Raw genomic sequence first — 26,934 nt, 5'->3', positions numbered from 1 at the left:
TTGACTTAAAAAAAATTAATATTAATACGTACTATAATTAAAATCTCCGGCAAGCACAAAGTTGCTATTTTACCTAATTTTAATGTTTACTTCTTTCGGAAAATGTGACTATACCAATCCTTTTTTTTTAATTAAAAAAAGCTGAAGTTTCGAAATACAATTTGGCATTGTTTCACTTTCCAAAAATGCAAGATATTAGTCTTTCATATGTGTCTGTTATTAATTAACAAAGTATTTGAAAGCTACAGATGTATATCTTAAAAAAATTATTTTTTACTTTTTAATATATTTGATTTAAATAAAAATGCATTAGTTCATGATATCTAGTGGCGCAGCGGTTAGCGCATCGCATAGCAGCACCACAGCTCCGGGGTTCGATTCCCGTGCTGGGCAAGGTCGACTCAGCATTTCATCCCTTGATTTCCATCAGTCGATAAAATGAGTATCAAGTTTGCTTGGGGTGTAAACACTGGGGGTCCTGCGACCAAGCTGACCACTTGTTCAGGGCATATGCTTACGCACCCCGGGGCTCACGGTCAAGAAAGCAGATTTCGGGCACTGCAGGCCTCAGCCCATTAGGGCTGTTACGCCACTGAGTTTAGTTTTTAGTTCATGATATATCTAATTACAAACATTTAATATTTTTACAGAATTGCATTACATGTTTTTTTTTTTTTTTTTTTTTTTTTTTTTTTTTTTTTCCACTTTTTTAATTTACTGGACATGCAAAGTTTCCTATGTTAGTCTAAAAGCGTATTCATCCAATATCCTCTAAAATGCTTCGCTATTGCACCTGGACCATGCCTATCTATAATCTCTACTGATAAACCATATTAACTCTTTGAGGAGCAGGAATAGGCAATTAACGTTTTCAGCAAAATTCTTGTTTTATTTAGTATGTAGAGACATCATTATTATTATTATTTTGGGGGGAAGCAGGAAGGATGAAAAATGAGCAACGCCTTTGCCGGGAATCGAACCACGGACCTCTGGAATACGCGCCCAACATGCAGACCACTACACCTCAAAGGCAGGCTAAGAAGGCGCGAGAAATACACCTTTTAATTTGGGCGCCCCTGTAGAAACATTAAGATTTTTTGGAAGCAGGAGTCTTGAAAAAAAGAGCCGGAAATCGAACCACGGATCTCTGGAATACGCTCCCAGCATGCAGACCACTGCACCACGAAGGCACGCTAAGAAGGCGGGAGAAATACCTTATAACTATATCAGGTGTTACAATGAAATTGTTTGCGACAATTACACATAATTTGTCCAAGACGCGTGAAAAAAATGACCACTTCTGGTGGTTAATGTCAGTGACCATTGCCCATAGAACACATCCCTACAAATCAGTCTCTATGGTAATCATGGAAACAGTTTTTCTTTTTCAAGCAGAGTGAAACTTTGCATGTGCTGCATTTCCACACTGTTCTTACAGGCTTTTTCTTGGAGCTGCAGAGTGCACATCGTCGTGATGTTGTCTTCGATGGCTGGTGCTTATTTTCTTGAAGGCGAATTGCTGCATCAGTTACTGGCTTATGTTTCTTGATTGTCATCTAGTGAGCTACAAGCGAACTCCAGAAACTGTCAGTCTTGAAAACCACTCACATGAATGAGTAAGATGTTCAATAGAAAAGGTAGTTACTGTAGGTAACACCGCCCTTCAAGGAATTAAACTTTAAAAGAGCTTTTTTAAACGATCGTTAACATCAGAACCCTTTTAGACTTTTTTTTTGATTCGCTAGTAATTTTTATTCTTTTTTATGACATAATTCAATTTTCTTATGGTATCGGATATAGCGAACTATATGTTTTGTCTGTTGCAGTTCGTTATAGCGAAGTTCTTCAACTGTATATACCGGCATCATTCATTTCATGTTTAGACGAAAATTTAGTTACTGAAGTTGTGCTAAAAAGGAGAAATTTCAATAAACTGAATAGAATTAAAGAATTAAAAGAGGAAGATATTTTCAGCAACTAAAATGTACGGGCAAAGTACATATGCCTTGGAGAAAATTGCCGAGAAAACCGGTAAGAATTCGTTCTAGAATGTTCTCGCTCCGTCTTTGGCATATCGCCAATTTTGTAGCTAAATGTCGCAAATTGGGCAATTTCGCGCCAAATTTGGCAACCCTAACCCAGTTTTGCGAGGAAGCTGCCTTATTGCAACTGGGCATTTCTTAGCAATATTACCTCTGTTAGCTCAGAAAATGAAATGCACAGATGATAGTTTGAAAGAAGGCAAAACGGTTATGAAATTTAATAAACGTTTACCAGCTTCGAAATGCTTGAGTTTTGTACGTATTACCGATATGCAATATAATTTATAATGAAATATGGGACTTAATTTTCTATTATTTTTAAATTTATGTGTATTGTGATGTTGTGTACTTAGATCAGGTCACGCAATGCATATTTACTATAAAATTATATTAAAATTTTCTAAGGAAGTGGAAATAACCGATTGAAATTAATAATAGTGTATTCATTATAAATAATCTTTCTGTAAACTATGCTTTAACGTTCTGGGTTTATGCCCAGGATGCATTCTTGAATGAAACGGCGTTAATTCTGACATCCAGTAATATAAATCAATGGGAATTCAATGACATAATTTCCGATAAGGAATCGTCGACAATGAGCGTATTGACAATCAGTTTAATGCTGCAGAATGACGTAAATTCAATAAAGAGAGTTTTAAAAACACTATATAGTTCATTGTCCTCTTGTCGGTTTTAAAATTCTTCAGATTGATTCCACTGAATAAGCTATAATTCGTTTGTGTAATATAATACGCAATTATGTTAAGATCTTAATAGTATTGTAAGTAAGTATAGTATTACATGGTTTGCATTACTGTAAGACAAAAGAGTTTACTTATTAAGGTAATTTCGAGATCTTCATAGAATTGGAAGATTAAATTTTCCATTATATGGTGCAGCTTGGTTAAGAAAGTGAACTGGAACATGACAAAAAAAAATATTTTTGATAATTTTTTTAACTTTTAGATCGCAAATGAGTTATAAAAAAAAACTTCCTGGCGAAATATGGTAACATAGGTTAAGGTATTTTTGTTGTGTAAATTATACTATAATGTTTATACGTGCTTTAGAGAACGAAATTATTTCAATAGCATAGCCCAGATATTTAAAAAGTCCTATTTAAGCTTACAGCAAAGAGAAAGCTGATCAAAATTTAGAATAATTTGCATAATTAAAAATACAAACAAAATAGCAAAATCCAAAAGCTTTCAGATTTTATATTAAGCCCAAAGGGGCATTTTCTTTAATTGTTTTGTGTGTTACTTTTATTTCTTAAATATCATGTTCTTCACACTTAAACCAAAAAATTAAATTCAACAGCAATATCACGAAATAATCATAAAGAGCATCTTTAGAATTTCCGATACACAGTCTCGGGAGCTGGAGATAATAATTTTTTTTTCGGTACAGTGTTGTTATTGCTCGCTTTGAAATCGTTGAGCTTGCTAATAAAAAATTCGTTATATTTTTACAAAATATGAAATACATAATAAAACAAATTCCAAATTTAGGCTTCCAGATGCCCATATATTTGGGTTTCCAGGTGCCCATATTCGAGTGAAGGACTATGTTATTCAAATTTGATGTCTCTATGTACCATTGTTTTTTCACTGTGCGAGAAAGATACATATATTCATGCAGATTCTTCATTATTTAATTTCTGTAAACATAATGCAGGGCTCTAATACTTGGTGGCAACAATTTGAAAAGCGAAACGCTGTTTATAGTGAACCAACGCAAAATGCCAAAACGAAATTAATAGAACTTATTAGCCCAAAGGGCAAATTGCTCTTTTGGACTAATAAGTTTACAATGACGTTCGCACGTTTGGCGAACCTTGTGAGGTGTTGCGTTCATGTTTTCGGTAAGCTTAAAAGGCATCTCGGTGGATAATGATTCCGAAATGATGAGGAGGTGACAACAGCTGTCTCCGTGTGGTTACATGGCGCTGGAGGAGATTACCATGCATCCGGAATCGAAAAGGTGGCTGTCTGTTTGGAGAAATGTGTAGAGGGTCTTGGAAACTATACTGAAAAGTGAACTTTGTTTTTGTAGTGTTGCTTTTGTATTGACAATTTAATAAATGGTCATAACTCGGAAGTGCAACTTACTTTTTGATCTGCCCTCGTACCAGTAAAATGCACTTTTATTTCCACGTTTTGACCTCTTACATTCAAAATCAGAATCATTTTGCATCGTTGCACAATAAACCCGCGTAAGGGACGAGTTATCTCAAATATATCTATACGCTTTCTTTAAATGTCTAGTAGAGATTGCATTGTCCATTCTCTTCCTCGTAAATTATTACATTTCAACGAGCTGCATTTGCAAATAAGAATGGAAATGAAGGTGGTGAAAACCACGAGCTGCATATAAAAGAACCTTTTACGGAGAATTTCTTTAATTTCTTCCGTCCCTCAAAAATGGGGAAAGATCTTAAATGTAGTACTTATCGGGGTAATAAATCTCGGAGGTTATCATCATAGCATACATCTGGGCCTGTAATTTTAGCGTCTAGAAATGCCATTATAAGAAATGATCTCTCTTTGTGAACACGCCCTAGGAACCATCTGCCACTAATTAACTATTCCCATCAGCTGATTAATGCAGCAAATGCGAACAAAGTACCTGCGGAAAACTCTCTGCTTTAAACACAGAAAAGTGTATTGCGCCGGCATGTATATTTAGTCTCTGATTAATTGATGAGCTCTTAAAAATTAATTACCTTCATTATTTTAAATAAAATACAAGCATTCAAGGATTGTGTGTCTGGCAATTTGTTTCTTCTATAGTGGAAGCCTTTCAATGGATATAAATTTTACCTTAAGTATAGAAATCCAAACCCCCCATAAATTTATTTATTAGTGACATCATGGCGAATTTTTGAAATTGAGCAAGTTAAAATTAAAATTTAGTTTAATCCTTGGATATCTAGATATTTCGAATACTTAATAGGCGTATGTGTATACAGATAAAACAACGTCATTTTATCATTCAACCATCATTCCTTTCTTGAACTGCATAGCAACTCAAACAGGGTTGCAATGGATGAAAGCAGTGATGTTCAATCGCTGAGAGCACTTCTAATAAAATAATGCAAAATGGCGTGCCACCCTTTCCTTCTTAACAGGATAGTTCGAATACTTAAAGAAAATCGTACCCGCCCAGATGGGAAAGTGGTTAGCGACGCTGACTCTCGCGCCCAATAAGTTCCGAGCGCGTAAAGCTAACTTGCCCCCCTAATTTCTCGGAGCCGCGTTTTGTCTAGTGAAAATAAAATGCTCATCTATATGGCCATGTTACGACCCATTATTATTTATGCATTCCTGTATGGAATTATGCTAGTAACACCGCAATTAAAAAACTGCAAGTAGCTCAAAATTCGGTACTGTGGCAAGCCACCAACTGTCGTTGGTTTATTCGCAATAAAGCGATACACCGTGAATACAGTATTTAAAAAAAATGTCTACATGACGAAACTAGCTAAAAACTTCTACAGAAAAATTCCTAGAGTCCAGAACCGCACGATCCTGATTCTGAGCTACGGTTATCGTAGCAATAGAAGCAGGAAGAGACCTAGAGCCATTTTAAGGCTTCTAACTCAAAATCATTTAATTTAAATTGACTTAACTTTCCTGACTCTTTAGAATAACTTGTCAGGTAACACTTTGCACCTTTACTGTACTCTTCACTCCTAGCCAATCAGAGACGAGCATCGAAACGTGTCACAACCAATCTGGCAGATGCACGAGCTGCGACTGGGCATTTTTCATAGACGACTCCGCGTAGCCAAGACTTGCCTATAATAGATAATTTTTCAGCTCGACTGAGCTTCGCTCAGCTACCACACATAAATCCTCTGGCATATGCTTCATTAGAAAATCGCTAACCTGTTACTCCAGGATTGCGCTACCCCGCGCGTGCCTGTTTTCTGCGAACTGCGTTCCCCTAATCCGACTGTTGCGTCCAAGGACGTGAGCACGAATGTAGGAGAAGGCATGGATGTTTGTAAATGCATAATGTCTGTGCGACGTGGCGGCAATTAAAATATACTGCACGCCGAAAGTCCTCTAGAGAGATTGGTGTTAGGGGAAGTGGAGGTGGGAGACTCTCAGATTCGACCCCTCGGGTACTCGGAAGGTCGGAGCATAAACTATGATGCTGAAGACTCTGGCAAAGGACAGATGCAATCTTGTATGCCTTGCCACGATAAAAGTCCGTGGGATTGTTCTGATTACATCAAACAAGTGAAATTAGTAACAACAACAAAAGGAAATAAAATTGTAAGCTGACTACGAAAAAGTGGCAAAATTAGTTTACTTAGTTGTGAAGTAAAGTAAGTTTTTACGTCTAATCCTTAAATCCTTTTTTACCTAACGAAATAAGCGTTTATTTCTGGAATGAGTACATAGATATTTATTTTATGATTTTTCGCCATTCTTCAGCTCTGACTTTTAGAACTAGTGGTTGTGAAGTTAGGAACTAGAAAGAATGCTTCATGCTCAAACTTCAGACTAATTGGTTAGCAATAAAGGTTCCATACCGCTTTTTGAAACGAATATGTTGAGGTACATGCACATTTCCTTTGTGCATAATGTTACAAGTATTTTTTTTTCTGAATTGAATGGTCCTATTTTGCAGATCAGAAATATTTTGTTTTCCTGAGCATTAAATTCTGTGTTCAATAATTTCGCTTTTCTGCTTGAAATTTCTCGTGCGATTATTAACTTAGCTTTTTTTATTGAGTTTATTCTTCCAATCTGGTTCCATAGTTTCATTTCTGAATCATGTCCAAATCTATGGCATATTTAAACTATGGCTTTAGCCTTTTAAAATACGATGGAATTTAACTTGCTTAACGAGCTTTAGGCAACTTATTGCTATTAATTCAATGATTTAAAATTAAGAAAAATCAAATTGTAGGCTCCCATTTGTGTAGAAGTTTAAATCGGTGTCCTCACCGATTTAAACTTCTACACAAATAGGACTGGCTTCTACACAAATAGGACAGAGCTTACCAGACTGACAAGCGAATTATCGTTGCGTCTGAAAAAATAGCTTGACAGGTCTTAAGAAGGCTGTAATTAATCGTTTTAATAAACTCTTAAAAGTAAACAGAAGCTACTATTTGAAAGCTTTTACAAGTAATACTCGTCACTTTCAGATATTTAAAATAACGAAACTTGAAACTCAGATTTAAAATACGTAGTTCTGGAGTACAGGGAATGGTCTACTTAAGCTGACTCAAATATTTTAACGACGCGTTTTAACGTCGGCTACCGAAAATGGCTAAAGCCGGAATAATCGCTGGCAGAGCTTCGCCATAGGACGAAGTCTGCGGGCGACTCTGCAGAAGCTCTAAAATATTCAAAACCTTCGACTTAAATACTCAACTTATTAATTTGTATTTTTGGTGAAGTTTACGGAAAGAAGAAATTATAATAAATAGTTAAATCATAATATTTGGTCAATTAACATAAAATACCTTATAAAATTATTCTGAAAATACTTTTAATTAACATTATTAAGAAAGTGCATAGTTTCAGGAATGTTGTTTAAACCCGGCTAACAAATTCGTTGCCAACGTAACGTGCAAGAAAATTCGAACCTTGTCTTCTGCTGTTCTCTTGAGTAAGGATTAAATTACACCTTTGGACCTATATGTTCTTCAAAAACTCCTATCTCTTTGAAACCTAGAAGTTTTCCTTCCTTTCTTCTTACACTGAAAAATCTTTATTTAATGAAGCTTGGATAAAACATTTCTTGAAAAGAACTTGCCTCAAGCTAGACCTCAGCAACGAAGAAAAAAATAGAGAAAATATCTGCACCGATTCCAAGGTAACGAGAGGTAGAGAGTTGAGAGAGAGAGAATATAGGGCATGATAGATTTTTTTCTGCAGACTCAAACAGCAATACTTCTCTTTCATCTTCCGAATTTCTTTCATCCCTACAAATAGTATAAACTATCAGAAAATTCCTAAGACAGAAAATACTTCCTCAAGTATTCATCCAGTAGATTGGTTTTGTTTCTTATCATGTCTATTTTGTTTTTCAAATTCGCCTAGCTTTGAAGAAAAACAAAATTTTTTACTACTGACACAGAAGTCTTGTTAATATATTTTTTAAAACAGAGTGCCATAATGAATTAAACAGAAAATATTTTTGCTCAAAATATTTACAAATTTGATTACGTTTCTAAGATCTTCCGACAATATTATGTCATTATACCCACTGTGAAGATGGCCGGGAAAATTCGAAAAGTCTTGTGAAAGTAATTAGATTCAAGAGTATTTTTATACGCTATTTGAAGATTAACATTAAAAAGCAAAAAAGTCTGAAAACTTTCAGATTTTACATTACGCCCAATGAGGCGGTGTTTTTTTTAACGTTTTGTGTGTTACCTTTATTTATTAAATAATATGTTTTTCGAACTTAAACCATAAAATTCAATTCAACAGCAATATTATAAAATAATTTTAAAAAAGCATTTCTTTAGAATTTCCGATACACAGTCTTGCGCGCTGGAGATAAAAATTCTTTTTTTCCCGTAGAGTGTTGCCATTTCTCGCTTTGAAATCGTTGAGCTTCTTAATCAAAAACTCATAAATGATTTACAAAATATGAAATAGATAATAAGTCAAATTCCTAATTCTAAATTTGAGCTTCCAGATGCCCATGTTCGGGTGGAGACGTACGTTATTCAAAATTTGATGGCTCTAGGTACCATTGTTTTATCACAGTACGAGAAACATACATACATTTACGCAGATTCTCCATTATTTAATTTCTTTAAATAAAATACAGGGCTCTAATACTTGGTGGCAACAATTTGAAAAGTGAAACGCCACAAAATGCGAAAACGAAATTAATAGCCTTTCTGGGCTAATGTCTTTCGGGCTAAAAATGAATGCCACATAAAAAATTATATAAATTATATTGATAGACTTTTTTAAACTGAATGCCGTTATAATCAGACAGAAAAAAAATCTGCTAAAAATATTTATAAATTTGACTATCTTTGTAATGTCATGACTGCGTCATAAAACTGGTCCGACAGAGTCTAAAAACGATGATGGGCGACTGAGTCTGAAAATGGGATGGGCGAAGTGTCTTAAGGAAGGTGTTTACATGAGTGTCTTTTTGGCGGGAAAAAATTTCAATTTCCTTGAAGTCCTATTGCTGCATTAGCATTAAACTACGAGCTAGAAACTGATTTAATTCATGCAGATAAAAATATTTCTCCTGCTTTAGCATTTATGATCGAAGAACCTGTTCATTCCTAAACTTAAGATAAACAGATACAGTGATAAATTAACAGAGGAATTAAAGAATTTAACAAGTGTCTGGAAAATTAGAATCTCAAAGTATATTTAGTATTTTAATTACATGCTACATTTTTTTCATTTAATTTTCATCGTTTATATTCCTCCTTTCAAAAAGCAGATTTTTTGCAGCATTCCGGATACTACAATATCTTGTAAAATTTAGACTAATTTAATTTTAGCTAGATACACTTAGATAATAATGCATTCTCTTATATAGTTAAATAGATAAAAATAATATGGTTATAGTAGTTTATAGAGTTACTTTTGTTAATTCTAAACGATTCTGTAGGAATTATCGAATAGGATTTATTATAGCAAATTCCAAAACCTCTGGTTCATTCCATTATTTGTCCTACCAGTGTGTTTAAGATAGCTGATAACTAGTAGTTCGACTGGTGTTGAAATTCCAGCAAACTGGCTGGCTGCATGAACGTTTTCGTAGTTTTTTTACCGTGTTGAATAGTTAACTTCCTTAGACAAACGAAGGCATTTTTTCTCTTAGCAGACAGCTTTCACTTGTTTTACCTTAATTAATGCACTAACCAACTAATCTTTCATATTTGCAGAGTATTTTTTTTTCTTTGAAGGCTAATGCATTGTAAGTTGCATAATAGATTGATTTATTATATGACTTGCAGCATATTATCCTATATTATTACAAGTTATATTATAATACGTTATAATTGTAAAGTAAGTTCGTTCTATGCATGTATGAAATTTGAAAATTAACTATCTGGCTGCAAATCAACTCAAAAATTGCTTGTTAGATTTTGACTGATGTGTGGCCTGTAAAACTGCTTAATTACATCCAGACTTGCAATTTGCATCCGGAACTTTTCGGTTAAATCCTAGTTAATAAGCTCAATTCGAAAACTTGATTAAAATTTTAAGACGAGAAGGTAGCTATTTAAATTTGTAATTAAATTCGTTGAAATGGGTTTTTAAAAATATTTTATCACTGTATTTTTTCTTTTCCTTTGTTTTTTCTTTTCTCACTTATTTTCTTATTTTCTTGTTATTCTTTTTTACTTTATTCTCTTTCTTATTTTTCTTGCACGTTGTACCAGAAGCATTGTTTAAAAGCTGAAAGTTGAATAGCGACAATTCTCAAACTCTTTCGTTCGCAAGGAAAATCTCCAAAATTCTGAAATCCTTCCCATATATATTGCTGCGGGCGTACGGGTTCCCAATAGATTGAATGCACACAGGTCTGATGATATTGAGGTTAACAAAAATTTATTTTATCAAACTAAACACTTGAAAGTTCTGGAATTTTCTGCAGAAATACCTATACCGGTGTCACAGTATCACACAGCACAACCAGTAGTTATGCTTCAAAATACTAAAAACGTTAAACACAACTCAATGCAAAGCGCATCTAAACAGAAAGCTAACTCAATCCATCCGAAACTAATGACTCTCACAACGATAACTAAGCACCTGAGAGCAGATGCTCTCTCTTTGGCCTTAAATAGTTTTCAACCGGCCGCCGAGATATCTGTAGTACTTTCTGCTTCTCAGAATTACTGAAAAGCAATTACGGTTACAGCTAACATAGTGGTCGATTACATTTATTCAACTTCAATGCGTATTACGGTGATACAGCAACCGGACCCCAATGTCGCCAAATGGTTGCCAAATTTGGCGACTTTTTGCAATTTCTCGTTAGATTTGGCGACAAAATAAGTCACTAACACCTGTAACAGCTTTAAATAGTATTAAAATCTTGTAGTTTAAATAATTTAAATAGATGAACATTAAGTTATTTGTGAATGGCAATATTCGAAACCAGACTCGAGTGCCACGTGCGACTCTCGCACGAAGAATGTAATTTATTTTTAAATGTTAGAATATGTTTTCTCTTCTTGTTTGTATGTCGCCATTTTTTTGAGTGTTAAATAAAAGTTATTGCTGTGTTCCATCATTGGAATTGCTTCATTTCGTCAAAGAAGTATCACAGTCATAATTATTTTGGAGGCACCGACCAAGATCGAATAATCGTGCGTATTTTTATTTTATTAGTTCATCACTGAACATAATATTAGTGATACCAGATTATTACTTCCTGTTCATATAGAATTGCTTTATTTTATTAGTTCATCACTGAACGCAATATTAGCGATACCAGATTATTATTTCCTGTTAATATTAAATTGTCTTATTTTATTACCGTATTTGATATTATATTTAATATTCATTTTAGTTGTGCAGACGGTAGACATATATATATATTGCTCTATGTTATTATTCTTATTTTAATCACAATTAATGTGGTAGAGAGAATGAACTTCATATAATTTAAATATTTCATTTTTGAGGTATACGTACTTAACAAAGTGCATTTAATTTCGTGATTCCTGACTGCATTAATTAATTAAAGTAATTGAATTGAGCTATTTTGAGGAAATATAAAGAAAACAGTGTTCGTTAATTTTAAACATAGAAACAATGTCTTACTTAGGAAGAACTCGTAAGGAAGATTTGCAAAATCTCGCGGCTGAACTGGGAGTTCATGTGACTGCAGATTTGAAAATAGTCGATTTAAAACAGAAAATTGTTGAAAGTAGAGATTATGATGAAGTATTCGTCAAAGGAGTCTTAGACACAATAATAGAAGAACGGAAAGTGAGGGAGGAAAGGGAAGAACGGAAAGAGAGGGAGGAAAGAGAAGAACGGAAAGAGAGGGAGGAAAGGGAAAGAGAAGAACGGAAAGAGAGGGAGGAAAGGGAAAGAGAAGAACGGAAAGAGAGGGAGGAAAGGGAAAGAGAAGAACGTAGGAGACAGGAAGAAGCGGAAGAGCGGAGAAGGAAAGAACAGTATGAATTAGAGAGATTAAGACTTGAAGCAGAGACAAAGTCTCAAAATACCGGACAGATCCGGCCGAAAACGGAGCTGCGTCACCTTATGCAGAAATTCGATGACAAGAAAGGAGATATCAGTCTATATTTGCTATTGTTTGAAAGGCAAGCAGAATGGGCTAAAATTGATAAAGAAGAATTTGTATCTCATTTACTAGGACTACTTCCTTACGAAGTAACCCAGTTAATAGCTAGAGAACCCTCCGATAAAGCTAAAGACTATGAACACGTAAAGAATTTATTGTTAAGACGGTTTAAACTAAGCCCGGAAAAGTTTAGGCAGAAACTTATGAAACATCAAAAGAGTACCGAATCCACATGGGTGGATTTCAATTATGAAATAGAAAATTATTGCAAGGAATGGGTGACTGGTCTAGGAGTTAAGACTTTTGATCAGTTGCTAGATTTGATGGTGATTGACCAACTTAAGCGTCGAGTTCCTCCTGAAATTCGAGATCATTTTCTTGATGAGTGGGTAGAGATGATTTCATCTAAAAATTAGCTGAAAAACTTGATGCCTATGAAAACGTTTGCGGAAACTTTAAAAAAAAGCCTGTAGTGGATAGGCAGAAAGAAAGATACAATGCACTAACTCAAGGTAAATTGAGTTCAGATAATAAAAATAAAACTGAAAACAAAATGTCATCAGGATTTAATACGCAAAGCTTGTTTCATAGACCTAGAAGTCCACGTCCAGATGATAAATATGAAAAACGAAAGACGCCACAATGCTATCAGTGTGGGTCCTATCAACATTTAAGGCCCCAATGTCCAAAACTTAAGAATAGTACTGAATCTCCTGCTAATCTTAACAGAATTAGTGCAAAACCAGAGGATAAATTTCTATTACCTTATACTAGTATGGGTTACGTAAATGGTCATAAAATTCCTATATTAAGGGATTCAGGTGCTAGTATTGATATAGTTTGTCGCAAATACATCACGCCGGAAATGCTGACAGGTGAAAATGTGTGGGTGCAACAGCCATTAGACTTGAATCCAACCTGTTTACCATTGGCTGAGATCGAACTAAATTGCGATCTTGGGCGAGTAATAACTAAGGCTGCCATTATTAGAAATGAACTCGACAAAGGAAGGTATTTATTAGGCAATCGAACTTTTGCACTGTTGAATAAACAAAGAAAGGAGCCTGATAGTTGTCCTCACCAGGTTAATGCTGTCTCTACTAGAGCTCAAAGGAAAAGAGAAATAGCTGAAGAGAAGCTCTTGGAACCGATGAAGGAAGAAAATAAAGCATCCAGATATGTTTTTGAAGAAGAAGATAATTTACCGGAACTAAATACGGAAGATGAAGCTCTCATGAAACTGGTAAAAATTGACTCAGAAGAAATTGCACAACTTCAGCTTGCTGATAAGGAACTGTCTAAAATCATCCAAGAAGTTAAAGAAGGTACATGCAAAAATGAGAACTATAGTCTGACAGGAAAAGAACTTTTAGTTAAAAAAACGACGGATAAAATGGGCTTTGAAAGACAGCTTGTCGTTATACCTGAAAAACTCAAGCCGTCAATTATAAAGATGTGCCACGAAGGAACTTCTGGTCATTTGGGTGTCAAAAAGACCAAAGACAGACTTGCTAGATATTTTTACTGGACGAGGTGTTACAAAGAAACTGAAGATTTTGTAAGAACCTGTGATGCTTGTCAGCGCGCTGGAAAAGGAAATGACAAAAAGAAGGCTCCAATGACATTAGTACCAGTAATTTCCGAAATATTCACTAAAATAAATGTCGATGCCGTTGGTCCGCTACCTATTTCAAAGACTGGAAAAAAATATATTATTACAGCTCTGTGTATGTCGTCCAAATATCCAGATGCTGTAGCGGTGACAGACATTTCTTCGCCATCTGTGATTGATGCTTTCTTACAGATTTTCAGTCGTATGGGTTTCCCAAAAGTGTTCCAAACAGATCAGGGGACCTCTTTCGTCAGTGCTTTGACAGAGGAATTTTTGGAGCGTTTCGGCATTAAACATGTAAGAAGCTCTGTGTATCATCCGCAGAGTAATCCCGTTGAGCGATTCCATAGAACGCTAAAAAGGGTGTTAAGAGTCGTATGTATAGGAGCGACTTCGGATTGGGAGAATTATCTACCATCAGTTCTTTTTGCTCTCAGAACAGTCACACACGAAAGCACTGGTTTTACACCAGCAGAATTAGTTCATGGCAAAAACCTACGAACGCCAGTCACTTTACTTTATGAGCAGTGGCTAGAACCGATTGAAGAAAGTAATAATGTTGTCAGTTACGTTTTCAAACTTATTAATCGAATGAAGAAATGCCAGGAACTTGCCGTGGAAAACATGAAAGAAGCTCAACAACGGAGGAAAACATGGTACGATCGAAACGCAGTGAAAAGAGAATTTGCTAGAGGAGATTTAGTTCTTGTTTTATCAACGAATCGTCAAAATAAACTAGAAGTACAGTGGAAAGGACCTGGAAAAATAGAGCAGAAAATTTCAGAAACCAATTATATTGTAAGTTTCGAGGAACAAAATGAGCCAAATCAAGTATATCACATTAACATGCTTAAACCATATTACAAAAGACCAGAAATGATTAATATGATAACTGAAGTGGAAGGAGACTTAGAAATGGACATTCCTCGTTTACCTTCCAATCCAAGTATATTAAATTTCTCGGACATCATAGAAGAGAATGAACTCGAGAAAAGGTTGAAATCCGAGCAAATAGAAGATTTACGAAAGATTTTATGGAAATATTCTGGTTGTTTTTCAAATAATCCTGGACTAACAAACTTAGTTTGTCACGATATTGAGCTATTAAATAACGAACCAATACAAATAAAGCCATACAGACTGTCACCCCGACAGACTGAAATTCTCAAAAGGGAAATACAGAAAATGCTCGATCTTAAAATTATAGAGCCGGGAGAATCGGACTATACATCTCCCATGATTTTGATAGAATCTTCATCAAAGGATCCTCGGCCTTGTATTGATTATCGTAAACTCAATGCTGTTACTAAAACTGAATACTATCCTTTGCCTAATATTGAAGAACGTATCGAAACTGTAGCAAAAGCAAAATATATTACCCTATTAGATTTATCTAGAGGCTACTGGCAAATTCCGTTAACAGAAAGAGCCCAAAGATATGCAACATTTGTAACTAGTTTTGGAAGTTTCAGGCCTCTACGTTTACCCTTTGGATTAAAAAATGCCCCATATTTTTTTAGCAAAGTTATGACTAAAGTCCTGGCTGCATGCGAAGGTTTCGCTGTACCATACCTGGATGACATTGCCATTTACTCAAAAAACTGGGAAGAGCACCTTAAAAACTTAACTTCTGTTCTAGAGAGAATACAGAAAGCAAATTTACGACTAAAACCATCAAAATGTAAATTTGCACAAGATCAAGTGAGATACCTAGGCCATGTTGTGGGACAAGGACAACGAACCCCGGATGAAGTAAAGATCCTGGCTGTAAAGGAGTATCCTACACCTAAAACCAAAACAGAAGTACGTGCTTTCTTAGGACTGGTAGGGTATTATCGCCAGTACATACCGAGATTTTCGGAAATTGCTTCACCCCTCACGGACGCTTTGAAGGGGGTAACAAAAAAAGGAAATATACAATGGTCTGAAATATGTGACAGAGCTTTTAAAAATTTAAAAGAGTTGCTATGCAAGAAACCAATTCTGTATGCTCCCGATTTTGATAAAAGGTTTATTATACAAACCGATGCCTCAGACAATGGCATGGGTATAGTACTATGCCAATTAGATGATGAACAACGTGAACATCCTATCTTGTATATAAGCAAAAAATTTACTAAGTTTGAAAAGAATTATTGTACTACTGAAAAGGAGTGCGCTGCTATCATCTACGCTATCAAGAAACTGCATTTTTATCTGGATGGTCAGCAAGAATTCTTGATTCAAACTGATCATAATCCTTTGGTCTGGCTACAATCCAACGCCAAATGTAACTCTAGATTGATGCGCTGGGCACTCTCATTACAACCTTATAATTTTAAGGTCATTCATCGCAAAGGATCTTTGCACAAGAACGTAGATGTTCTGAGTAGAATTAAGTAATGTAACTCTTAGTGTATGTAACCACGTTTAGAATTAATTTTATTGTTTAATGTATGCTCAACTAATGTATTTGAACGTTCTCCATTTCTTTCTTTTTAAATGTAGTGTAAAAGTATTGTTTAAAACTTAAATTTTTTTGGCCTGAAATTTAGAAATTTATAAGAGAAATAACCTTTGCTCTTTAAGCAATTGAGCAAGCCGAGCTTATTAAACTGTCAAATTTTACAGAACTTTTCCCTTCGGAAAAAGTCTCTCCGTTGGGGGAGAGGTTGTAACAGCTTTAAATAGTATTAAAATCTTGTAGTTTAAATAATTTAAATAGATGAACATTAAGTTATTTGTGAATGGCAATATTCGAAACCAGACTCGAGTGCCACGTGCGACTCTCGCACGAAGAATGTAATTTATTTTTAAATGTTAGAATATGTTTTCTCTTCTTGTTTGTATGTCGCCATTTTTTTGAGTGTTAAATAAAAGTTATTGCTGTGTTCCATCATTGGAATTGCTTCATTTCGTCAAAGAAGTATCACACACCGTTGTCAGTTTGGCGATATCTCGCCGGAAATTCACTTTATTACTTTTATGACAGAGCTCTCTCTTAAAATTTGTTTCGCGTTACATAACACAGAAAAAATACATCAATTTCACATATAACTGCGCTAAAATCATCTATTTATGTACAAAATTTGTAACAATATGTTTACAGCTGGTTGTGCAATAACTCATTCAGCAAGATATACGTATAATTAATTATTCAAGAATCATTTTGTAACGCTGTAAGGTATTGTATGATCAGCCTGTATACTGTATTACTGTATAATCAGCCATGCGGCTAAAGCAGCCTTCTGTTGTAAGTGTTTAGCTGTTAGGCTGAGAACGGCAAGACACGGAGACAATGCATGTGCTATTTTTTGGGGTAAACTGGAGATGTCCTCTTCAAGGTTTCCTACAATTTCGTAGCTATTCGATGCGGATGCATATTGCTACGAATTTTGTACTGAGATAGGTAATTTTAGTAGAATTATAAGTAAAATTGTTGTATTTCTTTCGTAACAGGAAAAATCTAAAGAGAAGCTATGCCGGTAAAGTAAGAATACAGGGGCATGTGCATTTAAAATTGAGTAAATGAGTATCTCGGTAATTTGGCGAGAAAACGCCAAAAGTTAGCGACCATTTGGCAAAAATTTTGTTTGGTCCCCGTATCGCCGTAATACGTATTGAAATTGAATAAATGTAATTGTCCACTATGTTAGCTGTAACCGTAATTCTCCCCTCATATTGCTTTCCAGCAATTTCGAGAAGCAGAAAGTACTAGAAATACCGCGGCAGCCAGATGAAAACTATTTAAAACCGAAGAGAGAGTATTTGTTTTTAATTGCTTAACTATTACTGTGCGAGGCTTTAGTTCCGCGTGAATTGAGATATATCCGAGTTACCTTTCTCTTTAGATGCATTGCGTTGCATTTGACGTTTTAGTAGTTTGAGACGTAACTACTGATTGTACTGTGGGATAATACTGTGACACCTGTACTGGTATTTCTACAGAAAGTTCCAGAACTTTGAAGTGAATCTATCATCGGACCTGTATGCATTCAATCTACTACGAACCAGTACGCATGTAACAATATGTACATTGTTACACTATTACAGATAGACTGATGTGGCAACACATATTCATTACAAATAGCTGTTAAACATATACAAATACAATTATGTAAATGAATGTAATGTTTGTAATGAATTCATCAAGTGAATGATGTTATAAGAACATATATCCTTCTATAATACCGGCAAAATGTAGCACTAGTGCAAGTTAATATGTATAACGAATATGATGTTGATAATACTTGTTCAATGCTATGTTACAATACTTCTTTGCACTGGCATTACATTACAGATGCACTGGTATTGCATTTATTGTGTTACAGTGGCGATAAAAGTTAGTACAAATTTTGTAAAGATGTCTGTCTGTATCATTATGCCACTCTGTTGAAAATCATTCATATTGTTAATCGATAATAAAGCTATTGAAGCCATACTCTGAAAATACATATGCGCACTTGTAGACATTGGAGCAGCTGCGCATATGAAAAGTTATATTGCAAACTAACAGTATTACTAAATTTTGCACGAACACAATCGAACTTCCATTAATGGGAGTTCAACTTTATTGGAAATTTTCCATTAATGAAGTGTTTTTATCTTTCTTTTTTTTTCCCTCTCTCTCTTTTTCTCTCCCTCTTTTCTAATTCCTTAGCTCTTAAGGTAAGAAATCAATATAATCTAATTTAGTGAACCCTTCCTAATAATAACTTGCAAACGACTTGGGTCTATGAGAGTCGGCTGGCGAAAGATTCGATTATATATCACATTTGATGCTTGCTAAACTTCTGTAAGGCGACCACCAACGTTTTTAGACGACTTTTCTCATTTATTAGAGCGTTCGCCTCAGGCAAAAGGATTCACCACTAGTTTTTCAGTTTTTGATGTTCATTTATTTTCTCAAAAAATGTTAGTTACTTTTAGAAGTCACGAAAGATTCCATTGTATTTTTCACATTTTTTGGGTCAATTTCTAGAGCTTTAAAAATGTGATAAAACCAGATGTGAGATTTTTTAGAAGCATTTTACGGTCATGCGAATATGAATTTGTTTTGCGTCTTGTTTCTGTTTAGTTTTGAGATTTTAACAGAAAGCGATTGTTTTGACAAAAAAAGACTATTTTTTAAGAATTAATCTGCTTAAAGATATGGGAATAGGCTTCTTATACAAACATGCCAGATATTTCCTTACAAAATAGTAACAAATGTAACGAAGATTCAACTTTTTGTGTACTTAAGCTCACTTTTCGTTTACAGCAGTAAGAATGCAGAATATAATTTTTCTGGGTATTATTTCAGTTTAGTTTTTATCCACTGTACCATTACCATTTCAAGTGGACAAAATAGCGATCTTTGTGATATATTAATATTTAACAGTTTTAATACTGTAGTATTATAATACTCGGTATTGTAGTATTTCATTGGTACGTATGAGATACAGTATGTGCTAGCACGTATTCTTACCATTTCAAGTATATGAGATACAGCATTTGCTAGCACTTAGCAAATCCTTAGCACTTAGCGTATCCTTAGTACTATGCCAAAATCATGAAATTGTATATTTTGATGTTTTTGTTTATATGCGTTTTCTTAGTTATTTTTGAATGTTTACCAACTGTGTACTTACGAAAAATCCCGTCGACCGCAAGAGACGGCGCCAAACAAGGAAAAAAAATTTCTAAATGCAAGAGAAAACGTTCTATTCTTGTTTTTCTTTCAATTTATTATGTAATCATTTATTTATATTTAATTTTTCACTAAAGCAATTTGTATTTCATTAACTGACACTCGGCTTTGCACAAGCCTTAACGTTGCAAAGCCATTGCTTCTCAGTTTTTAAATAAAGCTCCATTTCGTGGCCATTAACAAATTTTTTAAAGCCGGTGAGATTCCATAACATTGGAAGTTTTCAACAGCATACTCTTCTGTAGTAGGCAGGTCCCAAATTTTAATAATTTGTTTTTCGAAAATGCGTAATAAAGAGGAAAAAAGGAGTCTTTACTCAAGAATAATAACTAACAGATATAATCAAGGATACACCAAACCTTTTTCTTTAATAGGCAAAAATGGTCGACGGGATTTTCCGTAAGTACCTTTAACTATTGTTTAAAATATCTGATGTGTACACCACATGACTTCCTTGTACGGAATATTAAATTATACCCATTTTTCCTTGCATTTCATTTAAACTTACTGGATTGAATTAAATCCGCTTCGTCGATAGCGCATAAACCGCAATAGAATAAATGCACTCTTTAACATTCACTATATTTGTTTACCATAGGACACTCTGGCCCTAGGTTCCCTTAACAGCGTTACATTTCATTCATTTTTTTTTTACTCAGAATGCACAAAATTTATATTATCTTAAGAAATATCTAATCATTGCCACATGTTCTATTCAAATACTATAATAAATCTAAAACGATGCATAAAAGAAATTAAGCAAAGAACAACAACAAAAAGGAAACAGTTTTTCGCAGACGATTCAGTGTTTCTCATTCAATTAATTCAATTGTCACTTCGCGATAAGGCAAAAATACATAAAAACTCAAAATGTCTGCATAGAAAATTATGAAGTAAATCTTAAGCGCTTATTTCCACGAATAAATTCCAGAATGGATTAAACATGATTTAATTCGCAATCATAAAAGAAGGCGTTATCTTTGTTATTGCGAAGCTTACTTTCTCTAGATTGGCAACAAATCTATTATTCTGCTGTTTCAAATGTAAACAAGCATTGGCCGCCATGGGAAAAATTATTGACTTAGCGGCACTTAAACAACTTTTAAATTGTTGATAATTCTAAAAATATTGCATACAGATTTACTAAAGGTATACAAACCTTAACCGGAAGATAAGAACAACATAATTCAATCGTTTTTAAAGCAAAAAATGCACAATTTACAAACATATGAGAATTAAAAAACTGAGATCACTGAGCCGAGTAACAGAGTGGATATTTATATATATACATATAGTTATATACTTTTGGTGCAACCGATTGCAACCAAAATACGAGGTGCACATCTACTTGTTATAGCAGTCCTATATACAAAATTTCAACGTTCTGAGGCTACTCGTTTTTAAGTTGTGCGAGATACATACGTACGTACGTACACAGACGCCACAAAAAATTCTCTTCAGAATTCATTCAACTTTTTTTCGGAGAAAAGAGTCCTTTATCCTATCCTTACGTACAGATGTCACACAAAAACATAATTAAATTGCATTCGATAGCGGTGAAAATGGATATTTGGGTTGAAATATGCTGCCCGAAACTTTTCGCGATTACAATACTTCTTTTTTACTTCGCATGAGGAAGTAAAAAGCAGATATGCGCCTTCTCTGAGAGTATATATAAGAATTATAGTGTAAAGTTGTTTGATTTTTCGCGAAGGCGAATGTTTGTCAAACTATTTAGAGCATTTTACTTGAAAAAATTATATTATATGTTCTTTATTTCGGTGTCGAGTTCTGATGTTATTTTTAGATTAATGTAATAAAACAGAGCTCTTATATTTTTTTCAGATGCTCGAAATACTGAATGCACCAGGATCAGCGGAGCAATGCATATATATGCAAATTATGTTTACGTGTTGGCTTTCTTGATCATTGTATTCCTTCGGTTGACGTAAGTTTGAAGACAGATGGCCGAAGCTTAGCTGAAGACTCTCGACTAAACTTATTTGTTTGAAGAAAACGACATTAACAATTAATAGAAGAGATGAGAATTTATTGAAGTTCAAATGGCGAACTGCCATTGCGGCTGTGATTAAACTGACGCCTGTTGACGCTGGGCCGGATTACATATTCGCCGATCTTTCTCACGCGGAGCGGAGTGAAATAGTCCTTGAATTAATTCGGGAAATGTTGCAGGAAATGAGTGACAACTATGTAATGAAGCTGGAGCAGCTTACGGGACTGTTTCCTAAGTTCGACTTGAAAATGATTTGTGCGGTGCTGCATTTTTATCGCATAATTCGGCCCTGTGTTGACAATGGTAAAAGAATCATTTCTTCTGGTGCGTCTACTTGGTTAAGGGAACTAAACTGCGGTTGGCGATATATGATATTCGAGAACTAAGCATTTTTATTACTGTTAATGTTTTCAAAGACTGAGAACTCATCAAATGCAGGAAATGTATCTTGTAATTAATGACAGGGTGGTTATGTTTTATTCTTCAGATCCAAATTTAGGCAGTAAAAAGGGGAGACCAATTTAGTCATAATAGTTTTCAAGTCGTTAGTTGCCCTTCAATTAATATTTTGAACTAAAACGAAAAAAAATTATTCTACTAGATTAAATTCCTAAGACGTCATATATTTTAAACTCAAATCTTTCCTAATGTTGCTGCACATGGTGAAATTATATCAAGGTGCAATTCGGGTTTATGAATTTATCAATGAATTAATTAAATTCCAGTAAAGTTGATTTTATGCAAATCTTATCATATTTATTGCTGTATTTATTCTGTTGTACATTTTTATTCATTTTATGTGAATAGATATGTTATAGAACATTAAATATGTTTAGATTTCTGTAATACAAAGTGTGAAGCAGGAGATGGTGCAGGTAAAGTAATGTTAAGTCTACGCTATGTAAGCTCAGAAACAAGCATCATTCTGAAACGTAATATATCTCAATAGAAAGTTAAGTAAATGATGAAATCTGCAGCTAAATTTTTCCTAATTATTTCTCGCTTATACCAACAGTAATATGGTCCACATTCAATATTTTTCTAATCTTTTTAAACAAGGTGGCAGTAAAATTTTATCCAAACATGTATAATATTTCTTTCTGTAGACTTGGTAAATAAAGCAAGTGTACGATGTTTTGGTGCGTTCTTCTACGCTTTAATAACCAAAAATATTTCTTTTTTTTTTTTTCGTCCAGAGAGCTATTCTGTTTCTTACTTCTATTCTCAGTTTTTTTAAGGATAAAAATCAAAATTTAAATTATAAAAACAGCATAGTTGTATGTTTACAAGATATTGCTTAGTTTGTTTGCAAGAGATTTTAGAATGGTTAAGAAATACATTTTAAATTTTTTTTTTAAGAGAAATGGAAGGGAATCTACTTTTAATCTAATTTTTGTTTTTCTTAAATCTCAAAAGATATCAAAGAAATTTAATCGCTTAATTTTCTGTTTTTCTAAATTTACTAAATTGTTTTGGTTGAAAACGAAAAGAAATTCTATTCTTTGTAGTTTAATTTCCTTTCTTGTTTCTTTCCATTCTCTAAATCTCATTTCATTTATAATCTATTTCTTGTTTTTTTTTTTTTTTTTTTTTAAAGAGTAGTTTTGAGAAATTATTCTGAAATAAAGTAAAGTAATTTATTTTGATAAAAACTTTTACTTTTATTTTATTTTAAATGAAAAAATATATGATCAGTTTTAATTTTTTAACATAAACAAAATTTTTAGCAGATACGTTTCAAGGCATATCACAAAGACTGCAGAGACAAAAAATATAATTATTATTAAAATCGACATGCATGTATGCCTGCAAAATAAAATTATAAGTGCATTACTAAGCAAATAGTGTTCAAAACGCAAATCCACCTATAGTTTTTCATATCGTGAATGTGATTTGTGGTCATTCTAGCCTGTCTTCATTATGTTTTCTATTACTAAACATTAGCTACAAAAGCAAATAATTAAAAACGTAAATAAATTAAGAAAATTAGATATCTGAAGAAATATTTTTTAAATATTTATCTTTATTATCTTTATTATTATTTATCTTTATTTATCTTTAAAAATTATCTACTTTTAAGTAACACAAATATTTTATCTAAGGATAAAAATGACTAAATTATGTAAATAAATTCATCTGTTGTAAAGCAAAATGTAAACGGAGCTTGCTAGCTAAAAGAAACAGAAGTAGAAACGTCATGGAAATTACAAATTAAACGCAAATGAGAGAAATTGTCTTCCCATTATAAGTAAAATATTTCAGTCTACTTATCTGATTTATTTCACAATGAAATAAAATATCATCACTTAGTAATACTTAATGAAATAAAATAACATGAAATTATTTTAGTGCAGTAAAAATTATATTTTATCATAAAAAGTTTTAAAATTTTAAGTAAATCTGAAAATTTTATATTTTTTTTATTGTTTCTAGAATAATAGAAATTTTTTATACGAAAAGGGTCCATGGACATAAAGTAAAGAAATTAGTAAATGAACCATTAAATAGTGTTATCAAACTTTCTAGGCAGCAAAATTTTAGATAATGCCAATTCAAGCAGTATAATTATTATGCTAGTTTTTTTTAGCAAATGCGAATTTAAAGGTTTGGTAATTAAGAAAAATTATTTTTAATTAAAAGTATTATATATTATATTATTACAATTATTTATATTATATATTATATTATTAAAATTTTACTATACATTATATTATTAATCTATAATAAAATCATTTTTATTATATATTTTATTATTAAAATTTATTATTGCATTAAAAATTTACTATGATAAATTTTTAATGCAATAATAAATTAAATAAAAATAAATAATAAATTAAGTTAAATGTACCAGTAATAAATTAAATAAAAATTATAAATGATAAATTAAATAAAAGTTTTATCATTGCAGTAAAATTTATTATTGCAGTAAATTATTTAGGATACTAATTTTCTTAAACTTAGTATCTTTGCTCTATTCGTTAGCACCGAATTTTTGATTACATGAAAATTCTGATATTTTTTAATAAAAAGTATTAATCTGAACAACTAATGTTCTAATCTTTCAAATTTCGACTTTATCATCATTAAATTTTTGGTTTCATGAACTTTTATATTTTTTTAATTAAACAAGTGCGAATATCATGGTTATATAGTACTAAATTTTGCTGTAGTTAAAATTGTTTGTTGCTCCTTGGCTGTGGCTTGAAAGTAACTGTGACTGCCAGGAAATAATAAGGAGCTTTTAAGCGATTTTTATGTTCATGTTCATAATCTTTGATGTTGATATTATCTGCTGTGGCGTTGATATTTGGAATGCACAGCAAAATTACACTAATTTCTTTATTTCTGTGCTTGCTGAATTCACGTGTTATACAATTGCGATAATTAAATGTGTTATGAATGTCTCACGTACTACATGTTGTAATATATTTAATAGACATTAATGTTTAATCAATGTAAAATTTATATCTCGAAAAATTTTAAATTATGGAATAAAATTTAAAACTTGTTGTGTAACCGAATGATTCTCGATCGCTCACTTTATACAGGTTACAAAAGAACTGCTACATTTTTCTAATGTGGGCAGGTGAAGTATGAAATGTGCTGAAAGTATTAATGGTAATTTATTGTGTATGTTGCACTGTTGTGTGTATTTATCTGTTTATCACACAGTATTCTGATTTTATTGAATTAGATTATATTAATGTATGTGAAGGTCAGATCTCCTTAAAGCAAATGGATGTATAATGAAACATATCTTGCCAGAAATTTGTGCTTTGCAGATTGCAGTGAGTCATAAATTAACTTTTATTTATTCTTCCATTTCAAAGCTTTGGCAAAGTGTTTGTGTACTGCAGCATGCAGCGTAATTTGTCATAAAAATGGCATATCTTCAACTGTGTAGCAACTGAAACATATCATGCTAACAGATATTACTTTCATAAATAACTAGATATTTCACTTAATAGGAATAAAAGTTATACCAATCAGTGGTGTCCTGTCTTCTTGTCTCATTTTGTTCTTATTATATTCCTTTGATATCAAACACTCCATGGTGCATTATTTCTGCAGACGAAATTTAAAATACGTCGGTGGGAAATAAGACTTATAGGCATGTATTCATTCATGTTTCTGAACCTTGTATAGTTTATAAGATTTTATGCATCCATCTGCAATTGTATTGCAGTCATGATTTGAGCACTAAAGATATTACAATTCCTTTTATATACAGATTGCCTTACGACTCTTGCTATTTCAGATTTCTGTAGATCACTTCATGTCTCTTGCTGTTTCAGATTTCTATGTAAGCATTATTATCACGTAACATTTTTTAACAGTTTCTGTTTCACGTAACAGTATCGTGTAACAGTTTTTTTAAGGAAGAAATAAATCTTGAAAAGGAAATGAAGTACTTTGAGGGAACTGAAAATCAAAATCTGACAAAACAGTCAAAAACCTTCTTAAAATAATCGCAGTAAATAAACATAATTTAACTATAAAAACATAGATTTCTTCATTTAATATGAAAATATATTTTTTGCGTTAGAAAGGTCTTTTTTATGCAAAATTTAGGTGCATGGAAGTAGAATTTTCATATTAAGAAGGGTATTTTATTGAAGAGTAGAAAACAAATTCACTTTCTTGTTAATAGATGTAAAAGACAAAAAAAAAAAAAAAAAAAAAAAAAACGCAAATGTATTTTTGTGTAGACCGAGATATTCATACTAATTAAACAGCTTCCAAATAACGTTTGTTAATTTTTATTCTTTTCGATTTTTAAGAAAAAATATTTCAAAATTATGAGATTTCTTCTAATATTTTTGAGACGATTCAAGATTTCAACTTCCATTGTTAGTGAATTAATATCTTTCACTTTAAACATGCATATATTTTTCTTTGGCTAGAAAACTAAGTTTTATTTAATTCCGGAACGTAACCTCAAGTTAAATTATTCGCAAAAACCGTAAAATTTAGTTTGAAAAAATATTAGAATCTGTACCTCTTGATAATCTTCATTTCATATTTTGAATAAATGATGAAAGAACGTTTTTTGCATTTAGTACTAATTTTTCCTCCGGTAGATGTAAATTTTAAAGGTCAGGTTTTTTTAGGCGATGTTATGTTCTTTTAACATGGTTGCCGTTAAACCTTTTCCTCATATCGCATCTGAAATGCTTGGGAGGGGAGTGTATAGCAATCTCGAAAGCAAATCAACGCTCGCAAATTCAATGGAATGTTTGAAACTAAGCGTACGGGAGCTCTTTCGCGCTAGTGGTAGAGAATTCGACTCGCACTGAACAGACCCAGGATCAAATCCCAAGGTTATTAC

General features: G+C 33.0%; 1 protein-coding gene across 1 annotated transcript in view; it reads left to right on the top strand.

Moving 5' to 3' along the window:
• Positions 1-25,594, top strand: part of LOC118183381 (acetylcholinesterase-like) — a 260,837-nt gene extending 235,243 nt beyond the window's left edge. Inside the window, exon 6 of the mRNA XM_035352898.2 lies at positions 21,437-25,594. Within this exon, the coding sequence (XP_035208789.2) occupies positions 21,437-21,543 (107 nt within the window). The 3' untranslated portion in view covers positions 21,544-25,594. The remainder of the gene's footprint in view (positions 1-21,436) is intronic.
• The last annotated feature ends 1,340 nt before the right edge of the window (positions 25,595-26,934 follow it).

The sequence above is a fragment of the Stegodyphus dumicola genome, chromosome 3 (assembly GCF_044657685.1).
Source record: "Stegodyphus dumicola isolate Sdum_Otavi_A_Nest chromosome 3, ASM4465768v1".
NCBI classification, from domain to species: Eukaryota; Metazoa; Arthropoda; class Arachnida; order Araneae; family Eresidae; genus Stegodyphus; species Stegodyphus dumicola.
This window is presented reverse-complemented; position numbering and strand designations above follow the sequence as displayed.